General features: G+C 46.0%; 1 protein-coding gene across 1 annotated transcript; it reads left to right on the top strand.

The window, feature by feature from the left end:
- The first annotated feature begins 1,158 nt into the window (after positions 1-1,158).
- Positions 1,159-2,210, top strand: LOC542811 (glycine-rich protein 2). The gene has a single exon (XM_044594512.1). The coding sequence runs from the start codon at positions 1,232-1,234 to the stop codon at positions 1,925-1,927; it is 696 nt and encodes a 231-aa protein (XP_044450447.1). The 5' UTR covers positions 1,159-1,231; the 3' UTR covers positions 1,928-2,210.
- The last annotated feature ends 24,579 nt before the right edge of the window (positions 2,211-26,789 follow it).

Raw genomic sequence — 26,789 nt, 5'->3', positions numbered from 1 at the left:
TAAGTTTTTTTTAGAAATTTCAATATGGATTAGATACGAAGTAAAATGAGTGAATCTACACTATAAAATATGTCTATATACATCCGTATGTAGTTCATATTGTAATATCTAAAAAAACTTATATTTAGGAACGGAGAGAGTATTTCTCACGCATGGGTGTGCGTCATGGTGCTATTATCAAGGAAGTTCACGCTCGATCAGAGGAGTTCAAAATCTGCAAGGTGAAATTTTGAAGCACATAGTTTATCTAAGTTCTTTTTAATCTCTTGATGTGGGCAAACATGTATAGTTTCTGTTAGAATAATCCGAGGTGCGTAGTTGATCTATCGAGGGCCAAGCAATTATACGAGACATGACACCGAGATTTGTTAACAAGGTTCACCATCATGACTATATCCCCAAGCTTAACTATAGACACTCCTCCTCACGACACCGCTACAACATCGCACCTCGCCCGTCCGGGCGCCGGCACATGCCACCGGCTCCCCCCTACGTGTCTTGCTATTATTTTGGCACATGTATATAAGATGCCTAGAATACAAATTGCTTGTTAGGATATGAGTCCATATTCTATCTACATACCATACGACTCAGAGTCCAATTGTAATATATCTTTATACACAATATACGACACAAATCTAACAACTTTTGCATCAACATGACATTATAACAATTCTTATGGACCTTGTTGATCAATGAAGCAACGCCGTTCCCTAATAGATGAAAAAGACAAGTTAACATAGAGGTCTCGCGTCGCACTACGCGTGGGAAATGGAGCACCCGGACATGAACGACTTGCAAGTGCCAAGCAGGCCTGCTCAGCTACGTGCCAAGTTCTCTGAGCAAGTGTACTGCTATAACCTCCGTCCAAAATTACGTGTCTTAAAATTTATCTAACACTAAAATATGTCTAGATATTATCCATATATAGACAAATCAAAAAGAAATAATTCAGGACGGAGGGAGTATTATACAAGCAAAGCCACTACGGTGATCCGTTTTTTTTGGCTAAAAAAAAGAAGGAGAAGGCAAAGCCACTATGGGCAGTGAAGCCAGTAGGCCCAGTTTAACTGTGTGGTTGGGCCACTGTTTGCCCCCGCCCCCCTGCAAAGCCACTGTGCAAGCCCAACTAAGAGGCCTATTTATATCGACCCCCACCTCCTCCCTCAGCATCCACACCGATCTAGGGTTTCCTGCTAGGGTTTTGGTCCTTCGTTTTCGGCGGCGCAAGATGGGGGAGAGGGTCAAGGGAACCGTGAAGTGGTTCAACGTCACCAAGGGGTTCGGCTTCATCTCCCCGGACGACGGCGGCGAGGACCTTTTCGTCCACCAGTCCGCCATCAAGTCCGACGGCTACCGCAGCCTCAACGAGAACGACGCCGTCGAGTTCGAGATAATCACCGGCGACGACGGACGCACCAAGGCCTCCGACGTCACCGCACCAGGAGGAGGGGCGCTCTCCGGCGGCTCCCGCCCTGGCGAAGGCGGTGGTGACCGCGGGGGCCGCGGCGGCTATGGAGGCGGCGGCGGTGGCTACGGCGGTGGCGGTGGTGGCTACGGAGGCGGTGGTGGCGGCTACGGCGGCGGTGGTGGCGGCTACGGTGGCGGTGGCTATGGAGGCGGCGGTGGCGGCGGCCGTGGGTGCTACAAGTGCGGCGAAGATGGCCACATCTCCAGGGACTGCCCCCAGGGCGGCGGTGGCGGCGGCGGCTACGGCGGTGGTGGCTACGGAGGTGGTGGCGGCGGCGGCCGTGAGTGCTACAAGTGCGGCGAGGAGGGCCACATCTCCAGGGACTGCCCCCAGGGCGGCGGCGGCGGCGGCTACGGAGGCGGTGGCGGCCGTGGCGGTGGCGGCGGCGGTGGCGGCTGCTTCTCCTGCGGCGAGTCCGGCCACTTCTCCCGCGAGTGCCCCAACAAGGCCCACTAGGCGGCACAGCTCTTCAGATCTGAGTGCCCCGTTTACCCTTGCTCCTTTACCTACCTCCTGATTCTGCAGCAAGTCATACCCTATACCTATCAGTACTAGTATTAGTCGCCGTAGCGTTTCCCCCTGCTGCTCGATGCGAGCTTGGTTCCAGAAGAATTGCTGGTGGTGTGTTCGTTAAGATCCAAGTTATTTTGCTGTCTCTCTGTGATGAGGACACAGATCTATCTATGTGTTGGATGGACTAAGTTATCGAAGTCAAGTTTGGTGTCTTGAGATTGATCTATGATCTTGCATGTCTATTGTTTATCTTACATATCTGCCATGCTTGAAAGTGTTGATTCTGATATTCTATTCTAGGTTAGTGGTGGATTATTTTGGAATCCTGTTCTCCCATTTCTATGCGATTCCATTGGCGTTTTGATAGCGGTATGATTCGCAAGTTTGATGCTTCACGTTCAACAGGTTCATGGTTCTAAATATTCAACAGGTCCATTCTTATATGTACCTGTGCCACTGTGCTGTTTAGTAGATTCTTCTCATGCCACTTGCTTGCAAAATGTAACCTAGCTTAATCTTTTTGCATCCGTGCTAAGCAAGCTCTGCTGTCAAGCCCTCCCATTATGCCCGCATTTCATTATAAGCTTAATCTGAATTCAGCAGTCTCTTAAGAAAGAAGGCACGGTAGCTTACTGATTAAGCCTAAAGCTCCGTTGCAGCTTAGTGGAGTAGTGTGCTTTGTCTTGGATGAACGGAATAGAATCATGTCGCTTCAGACTTAGGGATGCGAAGAATAAAAGCCTAAATTTTGATCTCCTTCCAACATATGACTCTAGAACATATGATTGAATAAATCTTTGTGAGCTTACGACGACTTATCATCTGCGGCTTTTTAGCATTTTTCATAGGAAATTTAATAGCCACTCCCAAATGAAACCATGATATGAAGTACACATCAATTTTCCAGATCTCGTGCGTCCTTTGCAGGCAACGAGCAGGGGGAGGGACCCTGCCCCTGCAGTCGCACAGTACTTGGTAGTCTTTTAGTCCTAAATGGCAGTTTGTCGGGTCCCTGTTCGTGGCCGCCATAGGTGTTGCTGTCCTCGTCCTCTTCGATGCTGGCAACAACTTGTCTGCCACGTATATTAAGCGGCGATAGTGTAGGGATGGAGGCAACCAAATCCGTTTCTCCCAAGTTCCCTTTGTTTCCCTTTAGCTCCAACAAATTCCTTGTGGAATTTGGTCATCTTTATTCCATTTCTCTGGCGTTGTTGGTCTAGGTTTTCTCTCCAATCTACCTTGTGGTCTCTGCTGGTTAGTATGAATTGAAGATTGCTTCGAATTCCTTCCTTACGGCTTCGGTTCCTGCTTATGTTCCATACGTTTTTATGGTCGATTAGTTGCTAGGTCCAATCAATACTTGTCGATGCCCTCTCCAACCTCTTACTTGGGGCCCCGCACGGTGATTCTTGGCTGTGGTGGCCATTGTTTCAACCTGGTGGCTTTTTAGGAGCCACTCCGTGGTACTCCCTCTGTAAACTAATATAAGAGTGTTTAGATAACTAAAATAGTAATCTAAATGCTCTTATATTAGTTTTATATTAGTTTACGGAGGGAGTAGGTTTTAGGGCGCATTTCTCACGGTCGGAGCTTGGTCGTTGAAGATCGTAGTAGGACGAGAGGGGTGGTGTTGGTGAATGAACTATTAGCTACCACAACCTAGATGACTTTCTGAATTATAATTCTTAACAATTTTAATATTACCTAGCGATGCCTAGAACATCCTACACATGCAAGTCTCACAAAGAGTAAAGCGATGAAGCAAAACTTGATAGTAAGGTAAAGGGAGTGAGTTTAGGAGATGGCAAACTCAGGGAGGTTCCATGACATGTTTCCGGAAATTGGCGATGGCTCCTAGGTGCATATGCACCCATTGTCTAAATACACATTTTGAAAAGTAGAAAATTCCAAACAAAAATCCCGCGTGTATATCCGGGACATTCTATGTGCATGCACAAAGTTTTTGGTGGAAAACGAGGTTTTCTGTGGCTTGTGTAAAAAAGACAATTTCTGATGCTTCATTACAACTATTCATTTTGCATTTCTTTATCTTTTCTACACAAACCACAAAAAACGTCGTTTTTCACCGAAACTTTGTGCATGCACATAGAATGTCCGAATATACCTGCGGGATTTTTGTTTCGAATTTTTTAACTTTCCAAAATGTGTATTTAGACAATAGGTGCATATACACCTAGGAGACAAAACACCGCGTCCGTTTCCGGAAATTGAATCAAGTGTGAGTTAATCTTTCAAATAAAATAGTGATTGACAGAGTTGTCTAGTTACTATCACCAAGTTACTGGAACTTCGTGATGAACTATAATATGCAAGGGATGACGAAAACAATTCCCGAGCTCTTCGTGATGCTGAAATCAACGAAGGTAGAAATCAAGAAAAGCATCAAATGTTGATGGTTGACAAGACCACTAGTTTCAAGTAAAAGGGCAAGGAAAAGAAAGGGAACTTCAAGAAGAATGGCAAGCAAGTTGCCACTCCCATGAAAAAGCCCAAAGCTAGACCCAAGCCTAAAACTGAGTGCTTCTACTGCGAAGGAAATTGTCACTGGAAGCAGAACTGCCCCAAATACTTTGCGGATAAGAAGGATGGCAAAGTGAACAAAAGTATATATGATATACATGTTATTGATGTGTACTTTACTAGTGTTCATAGTAGCCCCTGGGTATTTGATACTGGTTCAGTTGCTATGATTAGTAACTCGAAACATGAGTTACAAAATGAACAAAGACTAGTTGAGTGCAAGGTGACGATGTATGTTGGAAGTGATTCCAAGGTTAATAAGATCACCATCGCACACTCCCTTTACCTTCAGGATTAGTGCTGAAGCTAAAATAAATTTTATTTAGTGTTTGCGTTGAGCATAATATGATTGGATCATGTTTATTGCAATACAGTTATTCATTTAAGTCAAAAAATAATTGTTATTCTGTTTACATGAATAAAACCTTCTGTGGTCATACACCCAAAGTGAATGGTTTATTGAATCTCGATCGTGGTGATACACATATTCATAATATTGGTGCCAAAAGATGCAAAGTTGATAATGATAGTGCAACATATTTGTGGCACTGCCGTTTAGGTCATATTGGTGTAAAGCGCATGAAGAAACTCCATGCTGATGGGCTTTTGGAATCACTTGATTATGAATCACTTGATGCTTGCAAACCATGCCTCATGGGCAAGATGACCAAGACTCCGTTCTCTGGAACAATGGAGCGAGCAACTGACCTATTGGAAATAATACATACTGATGTATGCGATCCGATGAGTGTTGAGGCTCACGGCGGGTATCATTATTTTCTGACCTTCAGAGATGATTTGAGCAGATATGGGTATATCTACTTAATGAAACACAAGTCTGAAATATTTGAAAAGTTCAAAGACTTTCATAGTGAAGTGGAAAATCATCGTAACCAGAAAATAAAGTTTCTACAATCTGATCGCGGAGGTGAATATTTGAGTTATGAGTTTGGTCTTCATTTGAAACAATGTAGAATAGTTTCACAACTCACGCCACCTGGAACACCACAGTGTAATGGTGTGTCCGAACGTCGTAATCGTACTTTATTGGATATGGTGCGATCTATGATGTCTCTTACCGATTTACCATTATCATTTTAGGGTTATGCATTAGAGACAGCTGTATTCACGTTAAATAGGGCATCATCTAAATCCGTTGAGACGACACCATATGAACTGTGGTTTAGCAAGAAACCTAAGCTGTCGTTTCTTAAAGTTTAGGGGTTGTGATGCTTATGTGAAAAAGCTTCGACCTGATAAGCTCGAACCCAAATCGGAGAAATGCGTCTTCATAGGATACCCAAAAGAAACTGTTGGGTACACCTTCTATCACAGATCCGAAGGCAAGATATTCCTTGCTAAGAATGGATCCTTTCTAGAGAAGGAGTTTCTCTCGAAAGAAGTGAGTGGGAGGAAAGTAAAACTTGATGAGGTAATTGTACCTTCTCCCAAATTGGAAAGTAGTTCATCACAGAAATCAGTTCCAGTGATGCCTACACCAATTAGTGAGGAAGTTAATGATGATGATCATGAAACTTCAGATCAAGTTACTACCGAACCTCTTAGGTCAAACCGAATATGTTCCGCACCAGAGTGGTACGGTAATCCTATTCTGGGAATCATGTTACTAGACCATGACGAACCTACGAACTATGAGGAAGCGATGATGAGCCCAGATTCCGCGAAATGGTTTGAGGCCATGAAATCTGAGATGGGATCCATGTATGAGAACAAAGTATGGACTTTGATTGACTTGCCCGATGATCAGTGAGCCATTGATAATAAATGGATCTTCAAGAGGAAGACGGACGCTGATAGTAGTGTTACTTTCTACAAAGCTCGAATTGTCGCAAAAGGTTTTCGACAAGTTCAAGGTGTTGACTATGATGAGATTTTCTCACTTGTATCGATCCTTAGAGTCTGTCTGAATCATGTTAGCAATTGCCGTATTTTATAAAATTTGGCAAATGGATATCAAAACGGCATTCCTTAATGGATATCTCAAAGAAGAGTTGTATATGATGCAACCAGAAGGTTTTGTCGATCCTAAAGGTGCTAACAAAGTCTGCAAGCTCCAGCGGTCCATTTATGGACTGGTGCAAGCCTCTTAGAGTTGGAATATACGCTTTGATAGTGTGATCAAAGCATATGGTTTTATACAGACTTGTGGTGAAGCTTGTATTTACAAGAAAGTGAGTGGGAGCACTACAGCCTTTCTGATAAGCATATGTGAATGACACATTGTTGATCAGAAATGATGTAGAATTTTCTGGAAAGCATAAAGGAGTGTTTGAAAGGAGTTTTTCAAAGAAAGACCTCGGTAAAGCTGCTTACAGATTGAGCATCAAGATCTATAGAGATAGATCAAGACGCTTGATAAGATTTTTCAATGAATACATACCCTGACAAGATTTTGAAGTAGTTCAAAATGGAACAGTCAAAGAAGGAGTTCTTGCCTGTGTTCAAGGTGTGAAGTTGAGTAAGACTCAAAACCCGACCACAGCAGAAAATAGAAAGAGAATGAAAAGTCATTCCCTATGCCTCAGTCATAGGTTCTATAAAGTATGCCATGGTGTACCAGACCTATTGCATACCCTGCCTTGAGTTTGGCAAGGGAGTACAATAGTGATCTAGGAGTAGATAACTGGACATTGGTCAAAATTATCCTTAAAGGATTCAGGAAATATTTCTCAGTTATGGAGGTGATAAAGAGTTCATCGTAAAGAGTTATCTCGATGCTAGCGTTGACACCGATCTGGATGACTCTGAGTCTCGATCTAGATACATATTGAAAGTGGGAGCATTTAGTTAGAGTAGCTCCGTGCAGAGCATTGTAGACATAGAAATTTGCAAAATACATACGGATCTGAATGTGGGAGACGCATCGACTAAACCTCTCTCACAAGCAAAACATGATCACACCTTAATACTCTTTGGGTGTTAATCACATGGCGATGTGAACTAGATTATTGACTCTAGTAAACCCTTTGGGTATTGGTCACATGACGATGTGAACTATTGGTGTTAAATCACATGGCGATGTGAACTAGATTATTGACTCTAGTAAACCCTTTGGGTATTGGTCACATGACGATGTGAACTATTGGTGTTAAATCACATGGCGATGTGAACTAGATTATTGACTCTAGTGCAAGTGGGAGACTAAAGGAAGTATGCCCTAGAGGCAATAATAAAGTTGTTATTTATATTTCCTTATATCATGATAAATGTTTATTATTCATGCTAGAATTGTATTAACCGGAAACTTAGTACATGTGTGAATACATAGACAAACAGAGTGTCCCTGGTATGCCTCTACTTGACTAGCTTGTTTATCAAAGATGGTTATGTTTCCTAGCCATAAACATGTGTTGTCATTTGATGAACGGGATCACATCATTAGAGAATGATGTGATGGACAAGACCCATCCGTTAGCTTAGCATTATGATCATTGAGTTTTATTGCTATTGCTTTCTTCATGACTTATACATGTTCCTCTGACTATGAGATTATGCACCTCCCGAATACCGGAGGAACACCTTGTGTGCTATCAAACGTCACAACGTAACTGAGTGATTATAAAGATGCTCTACAAGTGTCTCCGAAGGTGTTTGTTGGGTTGGCATAGATCAAGATTAGGATTTGTCACTCCGTGAATCGGAGAGGTATCTCTGGGCCCTCTCGGTAATGCACATCACTATAAGCCTTGCAAGCAATGTGACTAATGAGTTAGTTGCGGGATGATGCATTATGGAATGAGTAAAGAGACTTGCCGGTAACGAGATTGAACTAGGTATAGTGATACCGACGATCGAATCTCGGGCAAGTAACATACCGATGACAAAGGGAACAACGTATGTTGTTATGCGGTTTTACCGATAAAGATCTTCTTAGAATATGTAGGAACCAATACGAGCATCCAGGTTCCGCTATTGGTTATTGACTGGAGATGAGTCTCGGTCATGTCTACATAGTTCTCGAACCCGTAGGGTCCGCACGCTTAACGTTCGATGACGATCGGTATTATGAGTTTATGTGTTTTGATGTACCGAAGGTAGTTTGGAGTCCCGGATGTGATCACGGACATGACGAGGAGTCTCGAAATGGTCGAGACATGAAGATTGATATATTGGAAGGTTATGTTTGGACACCGGAAAGGTTTCGGATAGGTTCGGACATTTTCCGGAGTACCGGGGGGTTACCGGAACCCCCCGGGGGTTTAATGGGCCTTCATGGGCCATAGTGGAAGAGAGGAGGAGGCGTCCAAGTGGAGGGGCGCGTCCCCCAAGCCCAATCCAAATTGGGGAGGGGGGGGGGCTTTCCTTCTCTCCCTCTTCCCCTTCCTTCGCCCTCCTAGTTGGACTAGGAAAGGGAGGAACCTACTCCTAGTAGGAATAGGATCCCCCCCTTGGGGCACGCCCCATGAGGCCGGCCGCCCCCCTCAACCACTCCTTTATATATGGGGGAGGGGGGCACCCCATAGACACACAAGTTGATTTCTTAGCCGTGTGCGGTGCCCCCCTCCACAGATTTCCACCTCGGTCATATTGTCGTAGTGCTTAGGCGAAGCCCTGCGTCGGTAACTTCATCATCACCGTTAACACGCCGTCGTGCTGACGAAACTCTCCCTTGACCTCAGCTGGATCTAGAGTTCGTGGGATGTCACCGAGCTGAATGTGTGCAGATTGCGGAGGTGCCGTGCGTTCAGTACTTGATCGGTTGGATCGCGAAGACGTTCGACTACATCAACCGCGTTACTAAACGCTTCCGCTTCCGGTCTACGAGGGTACGTGGACACACTCTCCCCGCTCGTTGCTATGCTTCTCCTAGATAGATCTTGCGTGATTGTAGGAATTTTTTTGAAATACGACGTTCCCCAACAGGTCTGTCCCCTTCTTGGCCCATTAGGCCCATGTAGTTGCCGGGGGGATGCCTGGAACCCCTTCCGGTGACCCGATATGTACCCGGTACCCTCGGAACACTTCCGGTGTCCGAATACCATCGTCCTATATATCAGTCTTTACCTCTCGACCATTTAGAGACTCCTCGTTATGTCCGTGATCTCATCCGGGACTCCGAACAACATTCGGTCACCAAATCACATAACTCATATAATACAAAATCGTCATCAAACGTTAAGCGTGCGGACCCTACGGGTTCAAGAACTATGTAGACATGACCAAGACACCTCTCCGGTCAATAACCAATAGCGGAACCTGGATGCTCATATTGGCTCCTACATATTCTACGAAGATCTTTATCGGTCGAGCCGTTATGACAACATACTTAATTCCTTTGTCTATCGGTATGTTACTTGCCCGAGATCCGATCATCGGTATCTTCATACCTGGTTCAATCTCGTTACCGGCAAGTCTCTTTACTCATTCCGTAATACATCAGCCTGCAACTAACTCATTAGTCACTTTGCTTGCAAGGCTTCTTATGATGTGTATTACCGAGAGGGCCCAGAGATACCTCTCCGATACTCGAAGTGACAAATCCTAATCTCACCCAGTTACGTCGTGACGTTTGATAGCACACAAGGCATTCCTCCGGTATCCGAGAGTTGCATAATCTCATAGTCGAAGGAATATGTATTTGACATGAAGAAAGCAATAGCAATAAAACTGAACGATCAATATGCTAAGCTAACGGATGGGTCTTGTTCATCACATCATTCTCCTAATGATGTGATCCCGCTCATCAAATGACAACACATGTCTATGGTTAGGAAACTTAACCATCTTTGATTAACGAGCTAGTCTAGTAGAGGCTTACTAGGGACATGGTGTTTTGTCTATGTATCCACACATGTATCAAGTTTCCGGTTAATACAATTCTAGCATGAATAATAAACATTTATCATGATATAAGGAAATATAAAATAACAACTTTATTATTGCCTCTAGGGCATATTTCCTTCACCGTCAACACCAACTTTCTCCCCCTCTATGCAGCATGTAACCTCTCTATTCCGCTGCAATTCTCTACTTAAACATGGTGCTCAACAATATATATTATTATCCAATGATACGTGGTCATCCTATGATGTTTGAGTAGATCTGTTTTGTCCTATGGGTTGATAGATGATAATGATTGGTTTGAGTTGTATATTTTTTTGGTGCTATCCTACGGTGCCCTCCGTGTCGCGCAAACGTGAGGGATCCCCGTTGTAGGGTGTTCCAATACGTTCATGATTCACTCATGGTGGGTGGCGTGAGTGACAGAAGCACATACCCAAGTAAGGGAGTTGTTACGTATGGGATAAAGAGGACTTGATACTTAATGCTATGGTTGGGTTTTACCTTAATGATCTTTGGTAGTTGCGGATAATTAAGCTACATTGATCCCTCGTTAATGATGCCACGTCACCTCGATTATTGTTGATAAACTCACGTTGATTCGAAGCCGATTCAAATTCGAATTCAAAATCAAGTCAAACGGTAAAGTTTTTCAAATATTAGGACTAAAATGTTCGGGTTGTGCCAAATAATGCATAGGTAATTATGGTGGAGAACCCACAGCTTTATGAAATGGTTAAATACTCTAAAAATGAATAAAACCATAGCAAAACAATTATTTAAATGATTTAAATATTAAAAATATATTAAATTAGTTTATTTGACCACCAAACTTTTTATGGTAGAGGGTTGTTCTGAAACCTTATTTTAGTAACTATGATTATATTTTATAAAACTATAAATAAAAGAGGAACTAAAATTAAAACAGAAAAGAAAAAAAAGAAAAAAAGAAAATAACAAAACAGAAAGCAAAACTAAAAGAAAAGGACCCCCTGGCCAACTGGGCCAGACGGCCCAGCCGGCCAGCCCACCAACCGGCCCAATCCCCTCCATATCCCTACCAGGGGGAAACCCTAACCCCCATGACCGCACACCCCCCCACTCCCCACGTCTCTACTCTCCCCCTCCCGATCCGATCTGGATCGGGGACGAAACCACTCCCCCCCACTGCTCGCTCTCCCTCCCTGATCCAGATCAGGATCGGGGGCGCTCGACCTCGCGCCTCGCCGGCTCGCCGGAGACGCCCCGTCGCCCCTCCTGCCGCCTTGACCCGTCGCATGCCTCCCCAACCTTCCCCCTACCGGTCTCCAACGAGCCTCGCCGCTCCCTGGACGTCGACGTCGCCGCTACCGGAGCCCCGCCGTTCGCTGGACCTCCCCGCCGGACTGCACGCCGTCCTCTCCATCGTCGACTCGTCCCCGTCATCGCTCGCTGTCGTCCCCGTCCACCTCCCCGAGCTCGCTGCCATTTTCCCTGCAAAGTTGGTGAGGCCCGGCCTCCCCCTCTGCCCTTCGCCCTTGCGCGCCGTTAGCCGTGACCACGATGCCTGACCCGGCCTCCGCCTTCCCTCGCGACACCGCACCCTGACCCTGCACGCCGCGTCCGTTCGCCCGCTGCCTCCCGCTCACTGCTGCTGCGGTCCGAGCTCCGCGCCGTCCGTCGCCCGCCTTGCCGCAGCACGCACGCGCGCCGCCCTGCTCCCCTCGCTGCCGCGACCGCGCAGGCCTCGCCGCGGCTCCGCTGCCCGTCCCCTACTGCCGGCCCAAGCCCGTGGCCTCGCCCTGCCGCTGCCCCCTCCCCTGCGGCTGCGACCGCTCGTCGACGTGGCCGCCGGCGCCCCGCTGCCGCCCTGTTTGCCTCGCCCCGTCGTGCGCCCGGGTCCAGTCACCCAGCGCCCGTCCCAGCCCGCTTCTGGCCGACTGCGCCCCCCCCGCCGTGGCCATTGGCGCGCGAAGCGCCCAACCGGGTGGGCCCCCGTGGCCAGCGCCCGTTCGGGCTTCACCCGCCAACGCCCCGCCCCGCTATGGCCTCTGTGCCACTGGACAACGGGGCCCACGCCCCTTAGAAAAAAAGGAATTAAAAAATATAAATAGAAATGTCAATTAATTAATTAAAGAATTAATTAACTTAATTAATAATGTTTAGATTAACCTAATCTTTAGGTAAACTAATTAACTCTGTTTAATTAACCTGCTAATTAATCAGCCCATGACATGCAGACCCCACACGTCAGTTTGACCCAGTCAACACCCCTGTTGACTACTGACGTCATGCTGATGCAATAATGTTATTTTCGAATTATTTTAATAATAATAATTTAGAAAGTGATTTAGAACTTTAAAAATTAATAGAAAATAAACCGTAGCTCAGATGAAAATGTTTTCTACATGAAAGTTGCTCAGAACGACACGAATCCGGATACGCAGCCCGTTCGTCCGCCACATATCCCTAGCATAGCAAACACGCAACTTTCCTCCTTTGGTTCATTTGTCCGAAAACACGAAACACAGGGGATGCTTTCCCGGATGTTCCCCCCCTTCGCCGATATCACTTCCTACCGCGTTAGGGCACACCTAGCACCGCTCATTGTCATGTCATGCATCGTCATCCATATGTTTGCATTTTATTCATTGTTTCTTCCCCCTCTTCTCTCCCTAGACACCGAGACCGACGCCGCTGCTACCCAGTACGACTACGGTGTTGACAACCCCTCCTTCTCGGCTAAGCTTCTAGGCAAGCCCCCCCCTTGATCAACCCGATATCGCCTATTCTTCTCTCTACTGCTTGCATTAGAGTAGTGTAGCATGTTACTGCTTTCGGTTAATCCTATTCTGCTTCATAGCCTGTCTTTGCTACTACTGTTGTTACATTTACCTTCAATCCTAAATGCTTAGTATAGGATGCTAGTATTCCATCAGTGGCCCTACATTCTTGTCCGTCTGCCATGCTATATCGGGCCGTGATCACTCGGGAGTTGATCACGGGTATATACTTATATACATAATGTATGATACATGTGGTGACTAAAGTCGGGTCGGCTCATTGAGTACCCGCGGTTGATTCATGGATTGGGGGCTGAAAGGACATACTTTCCCGACGGCCCTCTGTGTGGATCTTTGTGGCGGAGCGACAGGGTAGGTTGAGACCACCTAGGAGAGAGGTGGGCCTGGCCCTGGTCGGCGTCCGTGGTTACATCAATTAACACGCTTAACGAGATCTTGGTATTTGATCTGAGTCTGGCCACTGGCCTATACGCACTAACCAACTACGCGGGAATAGTTATGGGCACTCGGCGTCGTGGTATCAGCCGAAGCCTTCTTGACGTCAGCGACTGAGCGATGTGCGCCGGATTGGACTGGAACGCTTGATCTTGTATTAGGGAGGCTAGGTCTGCTTACCGGCCGCGTACGCAACGTGCAGGTGTGCAATGGGCGATGGGCCCAGACCCCTGCGCGCATAGTATTTAGACTGGCGTGCTGACCTCTCTGTTGTGCCTAGGTAGGGCTGCGACGTTGTCGGAGTAATTGGCGACGGGTACCTCGAAGACGGCAAGACAATAATTCAAGACATCAGGGCTAGCAAAGCCCCTCAGTCCGACTGCCCGGCCGCTCCTGACAGCTCCCCGTCCGACTGATCTGCCCGGCCGACTGGCGGCTGCTGACTGCGCCAACCAGCCGGCTGCCGACTGCAGCCCGACCCGACACCGACAAGACACCGACGAGACGGCTGTACCTGAACACTGTTCACTTGTCACCCCAGCCATCATGTATAGTGTCACTTGTCCCCTGGCACTATTTATGAAGTGTCCCAGGGAACAAGCATGACACCCCACCATGCCTTGCCCATACCACCACTTAGCTTAGATAGTAAGCTAGCCACACTATATATATGAGCATCCATCCATCCATCCAGGGGGCTCACATTCACGCATGCATGCTAGCTAGCAAGATAGCTAGCTAGCACACACACACACTCATCCATTTCATTCGGCCACATGCCACTCGGCCATGCACACACTTGTGCTCATCCGGCCACCCACATATGTAAAGCCAGAAGCCTATGGCACTGAGCTGAGATACAGCTCCAGGAACACTCTGTACCAGATATACCACATATACTCAGACATGCAGGAGTAGGGGTATTATCTTTCCGGAGAGCCCCGAACCTGGGTAAACTAGCGCGTGCTACTCGCATACCCGTCCCAGGATATTCCGGCAGCAGTCTTGCCCTCGCACGAAGCCACCTTGTGGCATCTGTCGTCTTGCACCCCCCCGTGAGAATACCACGACAGTTGGCGCCCACCGTGGGGCAAACTGCTGCTGGTTTCGCAGTTCGGGCGGGACCATCTTCGTCTTCACTGCCGCGGCGTTGTGCCGACTCTTTGATAGCGGTCGGGGGCTCGACATCGACATGCCCCCGGAGTGGCCGCGAGGGATGGCGAGTCCTCGCCGTCGGCCTCGCCATCTTCATCATCACCGCGACGTCGCTGCCGTCTCTCCGGCACCAGTCGGGGGCTTGACATCAGCATGCCCCCGGCGCGACCGTGCTGGACGGCGCGTCGTTGTCGTTTGCCCTCGGTCTACGCGCTTGCAGCTCCGCTCTGCTCCGCGGCTGTCCCGAGCACCTCCGGTCTCTGTGCATGCACGCGTTTGTGCATGGCTAGCTAGCGAACCCAATGGATTCGGCTGCAGCAGCATGCGTACTAGCTTCGCTAGTTAGCTCAGTTCGTGTGCACGCATGTGACCCGCCGGACGTGTGAGCCTCGTCGTCGCTCCGGCCGGCGACTCCGTCGCTGCGCTGCGCTGTTTCCGTTGCTACCTACCACCCAACTCATACATTTCCTAGATGCAAGTCATACAATGCTCATACACCACTCCTAAGCTAACCATGCATCAGTCAATCAAAGTCAAACATTGCCTGTACGCTACCCAGACTCCGGCTCGACCCCAACTCGCTCGTTGATCCGCCAGCGGTCGCAGCCCCACTGCACCCTGGCCACACCTAGCGCCTGCGTTGCTTCTGCCTGGCCCGCACCGCTCCGCCCCGCGTGGCCGTGCCTCCGCTCCGCGCGGTGCTGCCTCGGCCTCGCGCATCGCCCCGCCACGCACGCGGCTTTGCCCGCGCTCGTCCTCATCTCCAGCAGAAGCGCGCGCTGTTCGCCCAGCCCGCTCCGCTACTCCCGCACGCACCAGCTACGCCGCGCTGAGCCCTGCCGCACCTCGAGCGCCACTGCCAGGAGGCCAGCTGGGCGGGCTGCCTCGCGCCGCGCCGGCTGCCACCTCGGCCGCCTGCTCCCACGACCGCCGTGGGCGGCTGCCCACGAAGAAAGAAAGGGTCCGGCTGCTAGCGGACAAAAATTTGGGGCTGGCTCCAACCCGGCCCGCGTTGCGGCTGCGTCCGCTGGTTTCTCCCGCTGCCGTCTGGCCGCACTCGGTGTCCGCCGCCTCGCCCGCCCTCGCTCGACCCAGCCTCGGCCGTCTGTGCCTCCTCCGCGCAGGCCCGACGGCTTGCGCTCGCTGGCCGGCTCCGAGCGCGCCGTCTGCTCGCTGGCTCGCCGCTCCGCCCCTGTGCGTCGGCCTTCTCCGCGCCTGCTGCCTCGTCCTCGACCCCAGCAGCGGCGGGTCCGGCCCCGTCCGCTAGTCGGCTCGTTGCCCCTCGCCCCCATGGCGGCTCCTCCCCGGCCTCCCTGCAGCGCCGCCGGCTCGCGCCTTCGCTTCCAGTAGGCCGCGGCTCCGGGCCAGCTCCGCCATGCGCCTCCACCTCCACTTGGCCGCGGCTTCGGGCCAGCTCCCGCCCCACGCATCCGCCTTCAGTTGGCCGCTGCTCCGGGCCGGCTCCTGCCCCGCGCGCCTCTCGCCCCCGCCTCCCTGCATCCACAATCCGGCTGCGCGCAGACCCCGCCGAGTGGTCGCGGCCGCCTTCCGTGCTAGCTCCGCCCGCCGGCTCCTGCGTCCTTCCTGGGCGCGCCCCCGACACCAGCTCACCACGGCTTGTCCCTCCATCCGGCGTCCGGCCTCCCGGGTCATGCCCGCCGGCTCCCCCGCACTCCGGCCGGCCGGCTCCCGCGCTGGCTGGCTCCCCCGCAACCCGGACGTCGGCTGCTACCGTCCCGCTCCTGCCGACTGCTCACGCAGTGAAAGAAAAGAAAAGAGTCAAGGGCCGGCTTGCTGAAAAAAAAGAGAAAACAAGATATGCATGCATGCATGCATGGCCGGTTGCACGGCCACAAGCACGCCCGTGTGTGTCGCCGGCAGCACAGCTGCGTAGATAGCCGGCTGCGCAGACTGCAGTCCCGTCAGCTGCTCCGGTCGCCTGCCCACGCAGCCGCTCGGCCGACTGGCTCGCCTTTCCGCTTAGCCGCCAGCCGCCGGCTGAGGGGCCCGTCCGGCTGGCCCTGCTTCGCAACCTGGCCGGCCAAGCCCGACCGGTTGGACCCTCCTCGAGCGTCTGGAGGCTCGGGGGCTCCACCCAGCGGGTGCGCTGACGCGCCCCCGCGATGAAGAGAAAGTAGTTGCCGGTAGATCCGGCCCGACTGCTCAGCAGTCGGCCCGAATCTCGGGGGCTACACCCAGCGAGTGCGCTGACGCGCCCCCGCGAAGAAGAAGACAAAATAGTTGTCGGGAGATCCGGCCCGACTGCTCAGCAGTCGGCCCGAATCTCGGGGGCTACACCCAGCGGATGCGCTGGCGCGCCACCACGGAAGATTGCAAGAAAACAAAAACAAGAGACAAAAGAAGAGTTTTGTCCGGCTGCCAGCAGCTGGCAGAAGAGAAGAAAGAAGAAAAAGGGCGCTGCCAGACGCCTCGCCGCCTGGCCGGCTGTGCCAAGCCGGCTCAGCCGTGTCTCGCTCACCCCCAGGCCGGTCAAGCCCGACCGGCTGGACCCTCCTCGAGCGCCCGGAGGCTTGAGGGCTACACCCAGCGGTTGCGCCGATGCGCTCCGCGAGCGCCGAGCCGCGATGGCTGTCTTCGGCGACCTCTGCCGCGACTACACGAAAATCAATGTGAGCTCATCACCCGTGTATTTTTGCACCGCGAGAGCACGGATAACCTCGAGCGATGCTCGGGGGCTATCTCCGCATTTTATTACAGTTGCATCACTGTTCGCCCCGGCGCCAGCCAGAGTTGGCCCGGGGGCTGGCTGCTTGGCCTGAGACGTTAGTTCCCGCAGACGGGTTAGTAGCATGCGCGGTACCAAAGGCCCACTCTCAGTCACAGACCGCAGAGAGGCTGTCCGGCTGGCAAGAGTGAACGCTGGAGGCCACCTACGCGAAAAACGTCCGGGAAGAAAAACGGTTCGGGCGACCCGGCCGTTTCCTTTACAAGTATCTGCTCGGTCGAATCTGCTCCCAGACTCCGAGTACTATACACTCCACTTCGTGGACCACTCTCAGCCACAGACCGTAGAGCGGCTGCCCGGCAAGCGAGAGCACAAGCCAAAGAATGGAGGGAACACGAAAAAGATTAAGGGGGCTCGGACGAAACCGAGTCGGCACCCTCCGCATAAACTTGCAATGCTAAAAGCAAGCATTTGATATATCTGCGTGGACTAACTTTGTCTTTTTTGCATGATCATTTCCGTGGGGAATCCCCCCTCCTCGCTCGGAGGCTACATTAACACCTGCCAAAGGACCTCCGCCCAACTTTGCCAAGTTGCTCGGAGGCTCGGGGGCTACTGTCGGAGTAATTCGCGATGGGTACCCCGAAGACGACAAGACAATAATTCAAGACATCGGGGCTAGCAAAGCCCCTCAGTCCGACTGCCCGGCCGCTCCTGCCGGCTCCCCGTCCGACTGATCTGCCCGGCCGACTGCCGGCTACTGACTGCGCCAACTAGCCGGCTGCCGACTGCGCCAACCAGCCGGCTGCCGACTGCAGCCCGACCCGACACCGATAAGACACCAACGAGACGGCTGTACCTGAGCATTGTTCACGTGTCACCCCAGCCATCATGTATAGTGTCACTTGTCCCCTGACACTATTTATGAAGTGTCCCAGGGGACAAGCATGACACCCCACCATGCCATGCCCATACCACCACTTAGCTTAGATAGTAAGCTAGCCACACTATATATATGAGCATCCATCCATCCAGGGGGGCTCACATGCATGCATGCATGCATGCTAGCTAGCAAGATAGCTAGCTAGCACACACACACTCATCCATTTCATGCGGCCACATGCCACTTGGCCATGCACACACTTGTGCTCATCCGGCCACCCACATATGTAAAGCCAGAAGCCTATGGCACTGAGCTGAGATACAGCTCCAGGAGCACTCTGTACCAGATATACCACATATACTCAGACATGCAGGAGTAGGGGTATCATCTCTCCGGAGAGCCCCGAACCTGGGTAAACTAGCGCGTGCTACTCGCATACCCATCCCTGGATATTCCGGCAGCAGTCTTGCCCTCACACGAAGCCACCTTGTGGCATCTGTCGTCTTGCACCCCCCGTGAGAATACCACAACAGACGTGTTGATCTTCCGAGGCCGGGCATGACCCAGGAAAGTGTGTTCGGCCGAAGGGGGTCGAGCGTGTTGGGTAATGTGGTGCACCCCTGCAGGGAAGTTTATCTATTCGAATAGCCGTGTCCCTCGATAAAAGGACGACCCGGAGTTGTACCTTGACCTTATGACAACTAGAACCGGATACTTAATAAAACACACCCTTCCAAGTGCCATATATAACCCGGTGATCGCTCTCACACAGGGCGACGAGGGGAGGATCGCCGGGTAGGATTATACTATGCGATGATACTTGGTGAACTTACCATCTACTCTCTTCTACACGCTGCAAGATGGAGGCTGCCAGAAGCGTAGTCTTCGACAGGACTAGCTATCCCCCTCTTATTCTGGCATTCTGCAGTTCAGTCCATCGATATTGCCCATTTACACAGATACCCATGCATATGCAGGGTAGATCCTTGCTTGCGAGTACTTTGGATGAGTACTCACGGTTGCTTTGCTCCCTCTTTTCCCCCTTTTCCTCTTCTTCTCGGACGTCGCAACCAGATGTTGGAGCCCAGGAGTCAGACGCCACCTTCGACGACTCCTACTACATCGAGGGTGCCTATTACTACGTGCAGGCCGCCCCCGACGACCAGGAGTAGTTTAGGAGGATCCCAGGCAGGAGGCATGCGCCTCTTTCGATCTGTATCCCAATTTGTGCTAGCCTTCTTAAGGCAAACTTGTTTAACTTATGTCTGTACTCAGATATTGTTGCTTCCGCTGACTCGTCTATGATCGAGCACTTGTATTCGAGCCCTCGAGGCCCCTGGCTTGTATTATGATGCTTGTATGACTTATTTTATTTTTAGAGTTGTGTTGTGATATCTTCCCGTGAGTCCTTGATCTTGATCGTACTCGTTTGCGTGTATGATTAGTGTACGATTGAATCGGGGGCGTCACAAGTGCATATGATCCAAGTACAGAAAGATGTTAGCTCATGCCTCTCCGTCATATAAAATTGCAACAATGATTACTGGTTTACTTATCGACCACCTAGAGACAAATAACTTTCTTGTGTGACAAAAGCTATCTACTTTTATTATCTTGCAATTTATTTGTAGTTTTATTATCGCAAAGTACTTCTAGTTTTATTCTTGTTCTAGGTAAAGCAGACGTTAAGTGTGCGTAGAGTTGTATCGGTGGTCGATAGAACTTGAGGGAATATTTGTTCTACCTTTAGCTCCTTGTTGGGTTCGACACTCTTATTTATCAAAAAAGGCTACAAACGATCCCCTATACTTGTGGGTTATCAGAAGCCCATCATTGGAATATACAAGCCAAGTTCTATAATGAAAAATTCCCACTAGTAATATATGAAAGTGACAAAATAGGAGACTCTCTATTGTGAAGAACATTGTGCTACTTTGAAGCACAAGTGTGAAAATGGATAGTAACATTGTCCCTTCTCTCTTTTTCTCTCATTTTTATAGTTTTCTTGTTCTTTTTTACTTTTTGGGCTCTTTGGCCTCTTTTTTCATTTCATTTTAAATCCGGAGTCTCATCCACTTTTATTTACTTACAACTCGATACTAGAACAAAAATATGACTCTATATGAATGCCTCCGGTGGTGTACCGGGATGTGCAATGATCTAGCGTGACATGTATAAAAAATATGAACGGTGGCCAAGCCACAAATACTATATCAACTATATGATCATGCAAAGCAATATAACAATGATTATGTGTGTCATAATAAAACGGAACTGTGGAAGTTGCATGTCAATATATCCCAGAATGGCTATAAAAATGTCATAATAAGTAGGTATAGTGGTTGTTCTGAGGAAGATATAAGGTGGCTTATTTGTGAAAGAGCGTATCATATCACGGGGTTTGGATGCATCAGTGAAGTTTGCACCACAACTCATGGTGAGTAAGGGCAATGCACGGTACCAAAGAGGCTAGCAAAATGCGGAAGGTGAGAGTGCGTATAATCCATGGACTCAACATTAGTCATAAAGAACTCACATACTTATTGCAAAAGTTTATTAGCCCTCGAAGCAAAGCACTACTACGCATGATCCTAGGGGGATAAATTGGTAGGAAAACCATCGCTCGTCCCCGACCGCCACTCATAAGGAAGACAATAAAAAATAAATCATGCTCCAATTTCATAGCATAACGAGAGACCATACGTGCATGCTTCGGGAATCAAAAACCTTAACACAAATATCTTTTACATTTGTATCCCTAACTCGAACCCACTACTAAGATTTGCCCCTAATTTCAGAGCCTGCTCAAATTTAGCCCTCTGCCGTTGGATGCCCTTACAGAAATGCCCTTTTGCGTCGTTACCGTCTGGTCAAAGGGCTTTGACCATCTCTAAAAAATAGCAAAAAAATCTGAAATTTTGTGGGATCAAAGATACCCAGGTGCACAAGCTGCATGCAAATTTTCGTGCTATTTAGACATATCAGGATCTCGTGGCAAAGGAAAACAATAAATATGTATGCATGTGAATAGTAAATTAAAAAATAGCAAGAAAATTCAAAAAATATGAACTTTTTGGCTTCCAAGATGCTCGGGTGCGCAAGGTGTGTGCAAAATTTTGATATGTTCGGACATTGTAGGAGCTCGTGAAAAAAAACAAATTCTGGCTCGGGAAAAAACTTTGAAAAAAATACACTATTTTGTTTTTTTGTTAGAGATCCTCGCATGTCATTTGATAACAAAATTTTGCACGCACCTTGCGCACCCGAGCATCTTGGATGCCAAAAAAATTCATATTTTTTTAAATTTTCTTGCTTTTTTTTGAATTTACTATTCACATGCGTACAAATTTATTGTTTCCTTTGCCACGAGCTCCTGGTATGTGTAAATAGCACGAAAATTTGCATGCACCTTGAACACCTGAGACGGTCAATATCCCACATAAATTCATTTTTTTTATTTTTGCTATTTTTTTCGAGACGGTCAATATCCTTTGACTGGACGATAACGATGCGTAAGGGCATTTGTGTATGGGCACCTAACGGCAGAGGGGCAAATTTGAGCAGGCTTCAAAATTAGGGGCAAATCTGAGTAGGTGGTTCGAGTTGGGGACAAAATTGCAAATGGCCCAAAAAAGTTTGATTAGTATTGAAAATTGTTCACCACATATTCAAAAACTATCTGTTGTATATTAAAGATTTGTTGTTAATGAATAAAGAAAAGGAAAATGGAAAAAGAAGAAAAAAAGAAAGAAAAAACACAAGGAAATTTGTATTTCTTTAGGAAAAGAATCCAGAGAGGAGTAAACAACGAGAAAGCCCATACTATTCCGGCCTAGCTTAGCTTGCCAGTGGGCACCGACGCATCAAATTGCCGCCCATGGGAGGCGTATAGCACCCCCCAAAGCTGATTTGGGGCCTTGACCGTCAAATAAGGGCTTATTTACAACTCGCGGACCCCCACGCTCACATCGTTCTAACGGGCCGCCCATATAAGAGTACTTCGTAGCCCCTCCGGTTTTGGGAAGTCTTTAGAGGATTCTCAACCGGTTTTTTTCCATGTTTTTGGTTTTCCTGTTTACTGGTTTCACTTAGTTTTTGTTTTTAAATTTTTCTTTTTTTTCTTTTCTCTGTTTCTTTTCCTTCTCGCTACTTTTCTTTCAAATGCATGAATTTTTTCTCAAATTTCAAAACTTTTTGCAAATTCATGAACTGTTCTCAAATTGGTGAACCTTTTCCAAATTGTTGTGAACTTTTTTTTTTCAAATTCATGTTTTTTCATTATTGTGGACTACTTCAAATTTGTAACATTTCCAACTCTTGAACTTTTTTCACATTAATGATTTTTTTTCCCAAATTCATGATTTTTTTCCAAACTTCATGAACTCTTACCAACTTTACGATTTTCTTAAAATATTTGAATTATTCTTAACTTGAACTTTTTTAATTCATGAACTTTTATTGAGTTCATGAAGTTTTTCTAATACGTGAACTTTTATCAAATTTTAGGAGCCTTTTCCAAATTCATAAACTATTTTAAGTTCACATTTGAAAAAAATGATGAACTTTTTTGAAAGTCACAAGATTTTTTCAAATTCATGATTTTTTTATTCATGAAATCCTTTAAATTCATGAACGTTTTTCGAGTTCACTTTTTTAAAAAACATCATGATTTTTTTTCAAACTCACAAGCTTTTTACAAATTCGCTGGTTTTCTTATATGTGAACTATGTTGAATTCATGAACTTTTTTCGAGTTCACTTTTTTTCAAACCTCAAACTGTTTTCAAATTCCTGAATATTCTTCAAATTCATGATATTTTTACAAATTATGAACCATTTTAAAATGAATAATATTTAACATTTGAAAATTGTTTTCAATAAAAGCATCCGAAATATAAAAATCAACTGATAACATGTAGAGATCGAAAACAGTAAAACCTTGTTTTTTTAACACAGTACAGATGTAGACGCTTATACATATGCATATACATTGACCTCTATGAACGCACACACGTCTAGCCTGCCCCTATGAGCGCATTCGAGAGACTGAGCCGGTACATCATCGTGAGATTGACGAAATTGCTGCATACACTTTCGTAGTCGACGGGAACGTGTCCTCCCACTGAACGCACTTCGCTGGAAGGCTTGCAATAAATCCCGAAAAATGCGAGCACCAATATAAAGTGTGGGACTTTAACTCTGGTGGGCAGTGTATACCACTATTCTTCTAACCATCTAACCACATGTTGGTTTATAGTAAAATGACATTTCCTAAACGACGGCTCAAGTGGCCGTTTATTCGATACCTGCAAACGAGTGCACACCCCCGCGTCCGGTTAGGCCAGCCCATTAAAGCTTTTTTTCTTTTCTGTAAAAGCTTAAAAGAGGAGCCCCCATGGAGATTCGAGCTCTGCACCCGTATGGTGTGTGTTAGTTACCTTCTTCTAAGCTTCTTATTGAAATAACCAATGTGAACCTGGTTTTTGTTTTGGCCAGTTTTCTTTTTTTTCCTTTTCTTTTACTTTCTTCAAAATCGATGAACCTTTTCAAAATTGATGAACTTTTCTCAATTTTATGAACCTTTATTCAAATTTGATGAGCTGCTCTTTAAAATCGATGAACTTTTTTCAAAATCAAACATTTTTTTTCAACATCGATGATTTTTTTCAAATTCAATGTACTTTTTTTTTCAAAATTTCCGGATTTTTCTTCAAAATTGATAAAAAAAATTAAATTCGTGAACTTTTTTAAGTTCTGAACTTTTGTTCTTCAAAATCCGTGAATAATTTTTTAATATCCCCATTTGAAATTTTTCCAAACTTGTGAACTTTTTTTGAACATTGACAAAAAAAATTCTGAATTCGTGACTTTGTACTTCCCATCTTTTTTAGAAAATCGCTTTCTATTTTTTTTCCAATGAAATATCATTTTTTTTTCTTTAGAACAACTAGCTGGTGGGAGGCTAACGAGCCTAACGGGCAAGTAGAGTTGTCACTTAGTGCTGGCGCTGATTCTCCTGATGCGCGCTGAAGGTGCCGAATAGGGAGTCCCTAGTAAAGCTTATTATAAAAGGCAGAATTGGTATTGCAAGCGATCAAAGCTAACGAGCCGCGGGCCGTCTAGAGATAGTGCGAGCGCCAGTCTCTTCGGGAGTGCCTGAAGCACTGTATAGGCACTCACTAGGTGCGGGAGCTAATATCACAGGTAGCTGGGCCGGTCCACTCGCGAACGCTAAAACGGTAATAAGTGAATAAGATGGGAGATAGCTGGAGATTCGATCCCTAGTGTCCTCGATAGTTGGCAGCAGTGCTAGCCAGTGAGCTAGCGTCGAGTTTCTGACATAGTACTAGGGCACGATCTAAGATAAAAATGAGCCAGATTTCCACTATTTTTTCCTGGTGTCTCAGTTTTATTGGTTTTCTCTTTTCTTTTTTTGCATCATCTTTATTCGGTTTTATCTTCTTTTTTCCTTTTTTCTCGTTTTCTTTTGTATTTGTTTTTTTTATTTCTTCTCCTTTTTTGTGTTCTTCTTTCGGTTATTCTTTGTGTTTTTTCATAGTTTTATTGGTTTTTAATTTATTACTCATTTCCTTCTTTTTCTTTGTTTTTTATTCCTGGTTTTCAATGTTTTTTTTATTTGTCTCTTTATTCATTTTTATCATTTTCTCATTCTTCTTGCATTTGTTTCTTCGGTTTTATTTTTTGCTTTTTTCTTTGGTTTCCTTTTGGGTTATCATTGTTTTTTCTTCCCTTTAGTTTTCATTCTACATTTTTTGTATATGTCAAGAACATTTTCAAATACACGTTTCACATTGTTGAAATAGAAGTTTAAATTTTTAATACATGGTTAATCTTTTTTCTATGCACATAATTAACATCTTTCAAATGCTCAATTAACATTTTTCAAATATAATATTAGTTTTTGTTTAGGTTTCCATTCATTTTTTCATATACGTCAAGAATATTTTTCAAATACATGTTTAACATTTTTCAAATACGAGTTCAACATTTTTATTATGCATGATCAACAATTTTTAAAACACGAGTTTAACAATTTAAATACACAATCAAATACGAGTTTATTTTTTTCAGAAATGTATAAAAAATGTTAAAAAAACATTCACACATGACATAAAAAATTTAAACTCGAAAATTTGTAAAATATACTCAATATGTTATACATGTATATTTGAAAAATGTTATAAAAATTTACATGATCAAATATGACTTTAGAATTTTTTAAAAAGTATTTTTTTAAAACGTTGTACAAAAAATGTTATACAAATTGTCAGTCATTTTTTAATACACGTTCAACATTTTTCAAATGCTTGATTAACATTTTTGAAATACTTGGTCAATATTTTTTAAATACTTGTTCAAATTTTTAAATATTATTGGTAGAGTGTTTTTTAATATATATATATATATATAATATTTTATAGTGTAAATAAATGTACAAAATAAAGTAATAAATAAAAATAGAAAAAAGGAGGATTTAACGTCCTGCCCTCCTGGGTCGGCCCATCTTTGGGCCCCTTTAGCGAGGGTTCTTTTCCTCTCCCTGAACGCGAGATATAGGGCGCTATGATGCAAACGCGTTCGTGCAAGTGGGTTGGCCCAGTAAATAGTGCACAAGTGGTGAGATGTTTTTCTTGGCGGGTTTTCTACCGGCAAAAATACAAAAACTACTCCCTCCTTCCACATATATAGGGTCTAATACATTTTTTATGTTACCTTTGACCATGGGTTAGCACAATAATGTATGACATGCATGCTACACAAAGCATGCCATCGAATTCGTATATTAATGGAGTTTCTAACGATATATACTAATAATTTTATCATTGGTCAAAAGTTACCTCGTAAAAGGCATTAGGCAAGTCCTACTGAAATGCGTCGGTATTTTTTTAAATGTTCATTAAATCAAACAAATATTCGCCAATATAAAAAAGTTCATGAATTCATAAAAAGGTCCAGATTTTTTTAAATCTCCATAGTTTTTAGAAATGTTTCAAATTCAAAATTCAATAATCGTTCATGAATTTAAAAAGTTCATAATTTGCTAGAAATTTTCATGAATTACGAAAATGTTCTATAATCGGAAAAGGTGTTCGTGAATTCAAAACATGCTTTCCAGAAATATTTGTGTATTTCCAAAAATGCTCATAAATTCAAGAAATGTTCGTGAATCACCAATTTTTTGATGAATTAAAAAAATACTTACAAGTTTCAAAAAATATTCATGATTTTTTAAAACTGTTTGTGAAATCAGATAGTGTGGAAGAATTCAAAAAAAAAAGTTGTCAAACTTCCGTAAATGTTACTAACTTTGTAAACTAATATAGGACGTTTTAGAGACTTGCGTAATATATGATGTTTTAGAGATGTCTATATTTACAACTTTGAAAAATTGTTCGTGAATTTGAAAATAGTTCACAAACAAAAAAAAGTTTGAAAAATTGTATAAATGTTCGCGACGTTGTATAAATATTCGGAACATTGTATAAATGTTTGTGACAGG

Source organism: Triticum aestivum, chromosome 1D (genome assembly GCF_018294505.1).
Source record: "Triticum aestivum cultivar Chinese Spring chromosome 1D, IWGSC CS RefSeq v2.1, whole genome shotgun sequence".
Classification (NCBI taxonomy): Eukaryota; Viridiplantae; Streptophyta; class Magnoliopsida; order Poales; family Poaceae; genus Triticum; species Triticum aestivum.
Note: the sequence above shows the minus strand (reverse complement) of the source record. Positions and strands in the feature narration are given on the sequence as shown.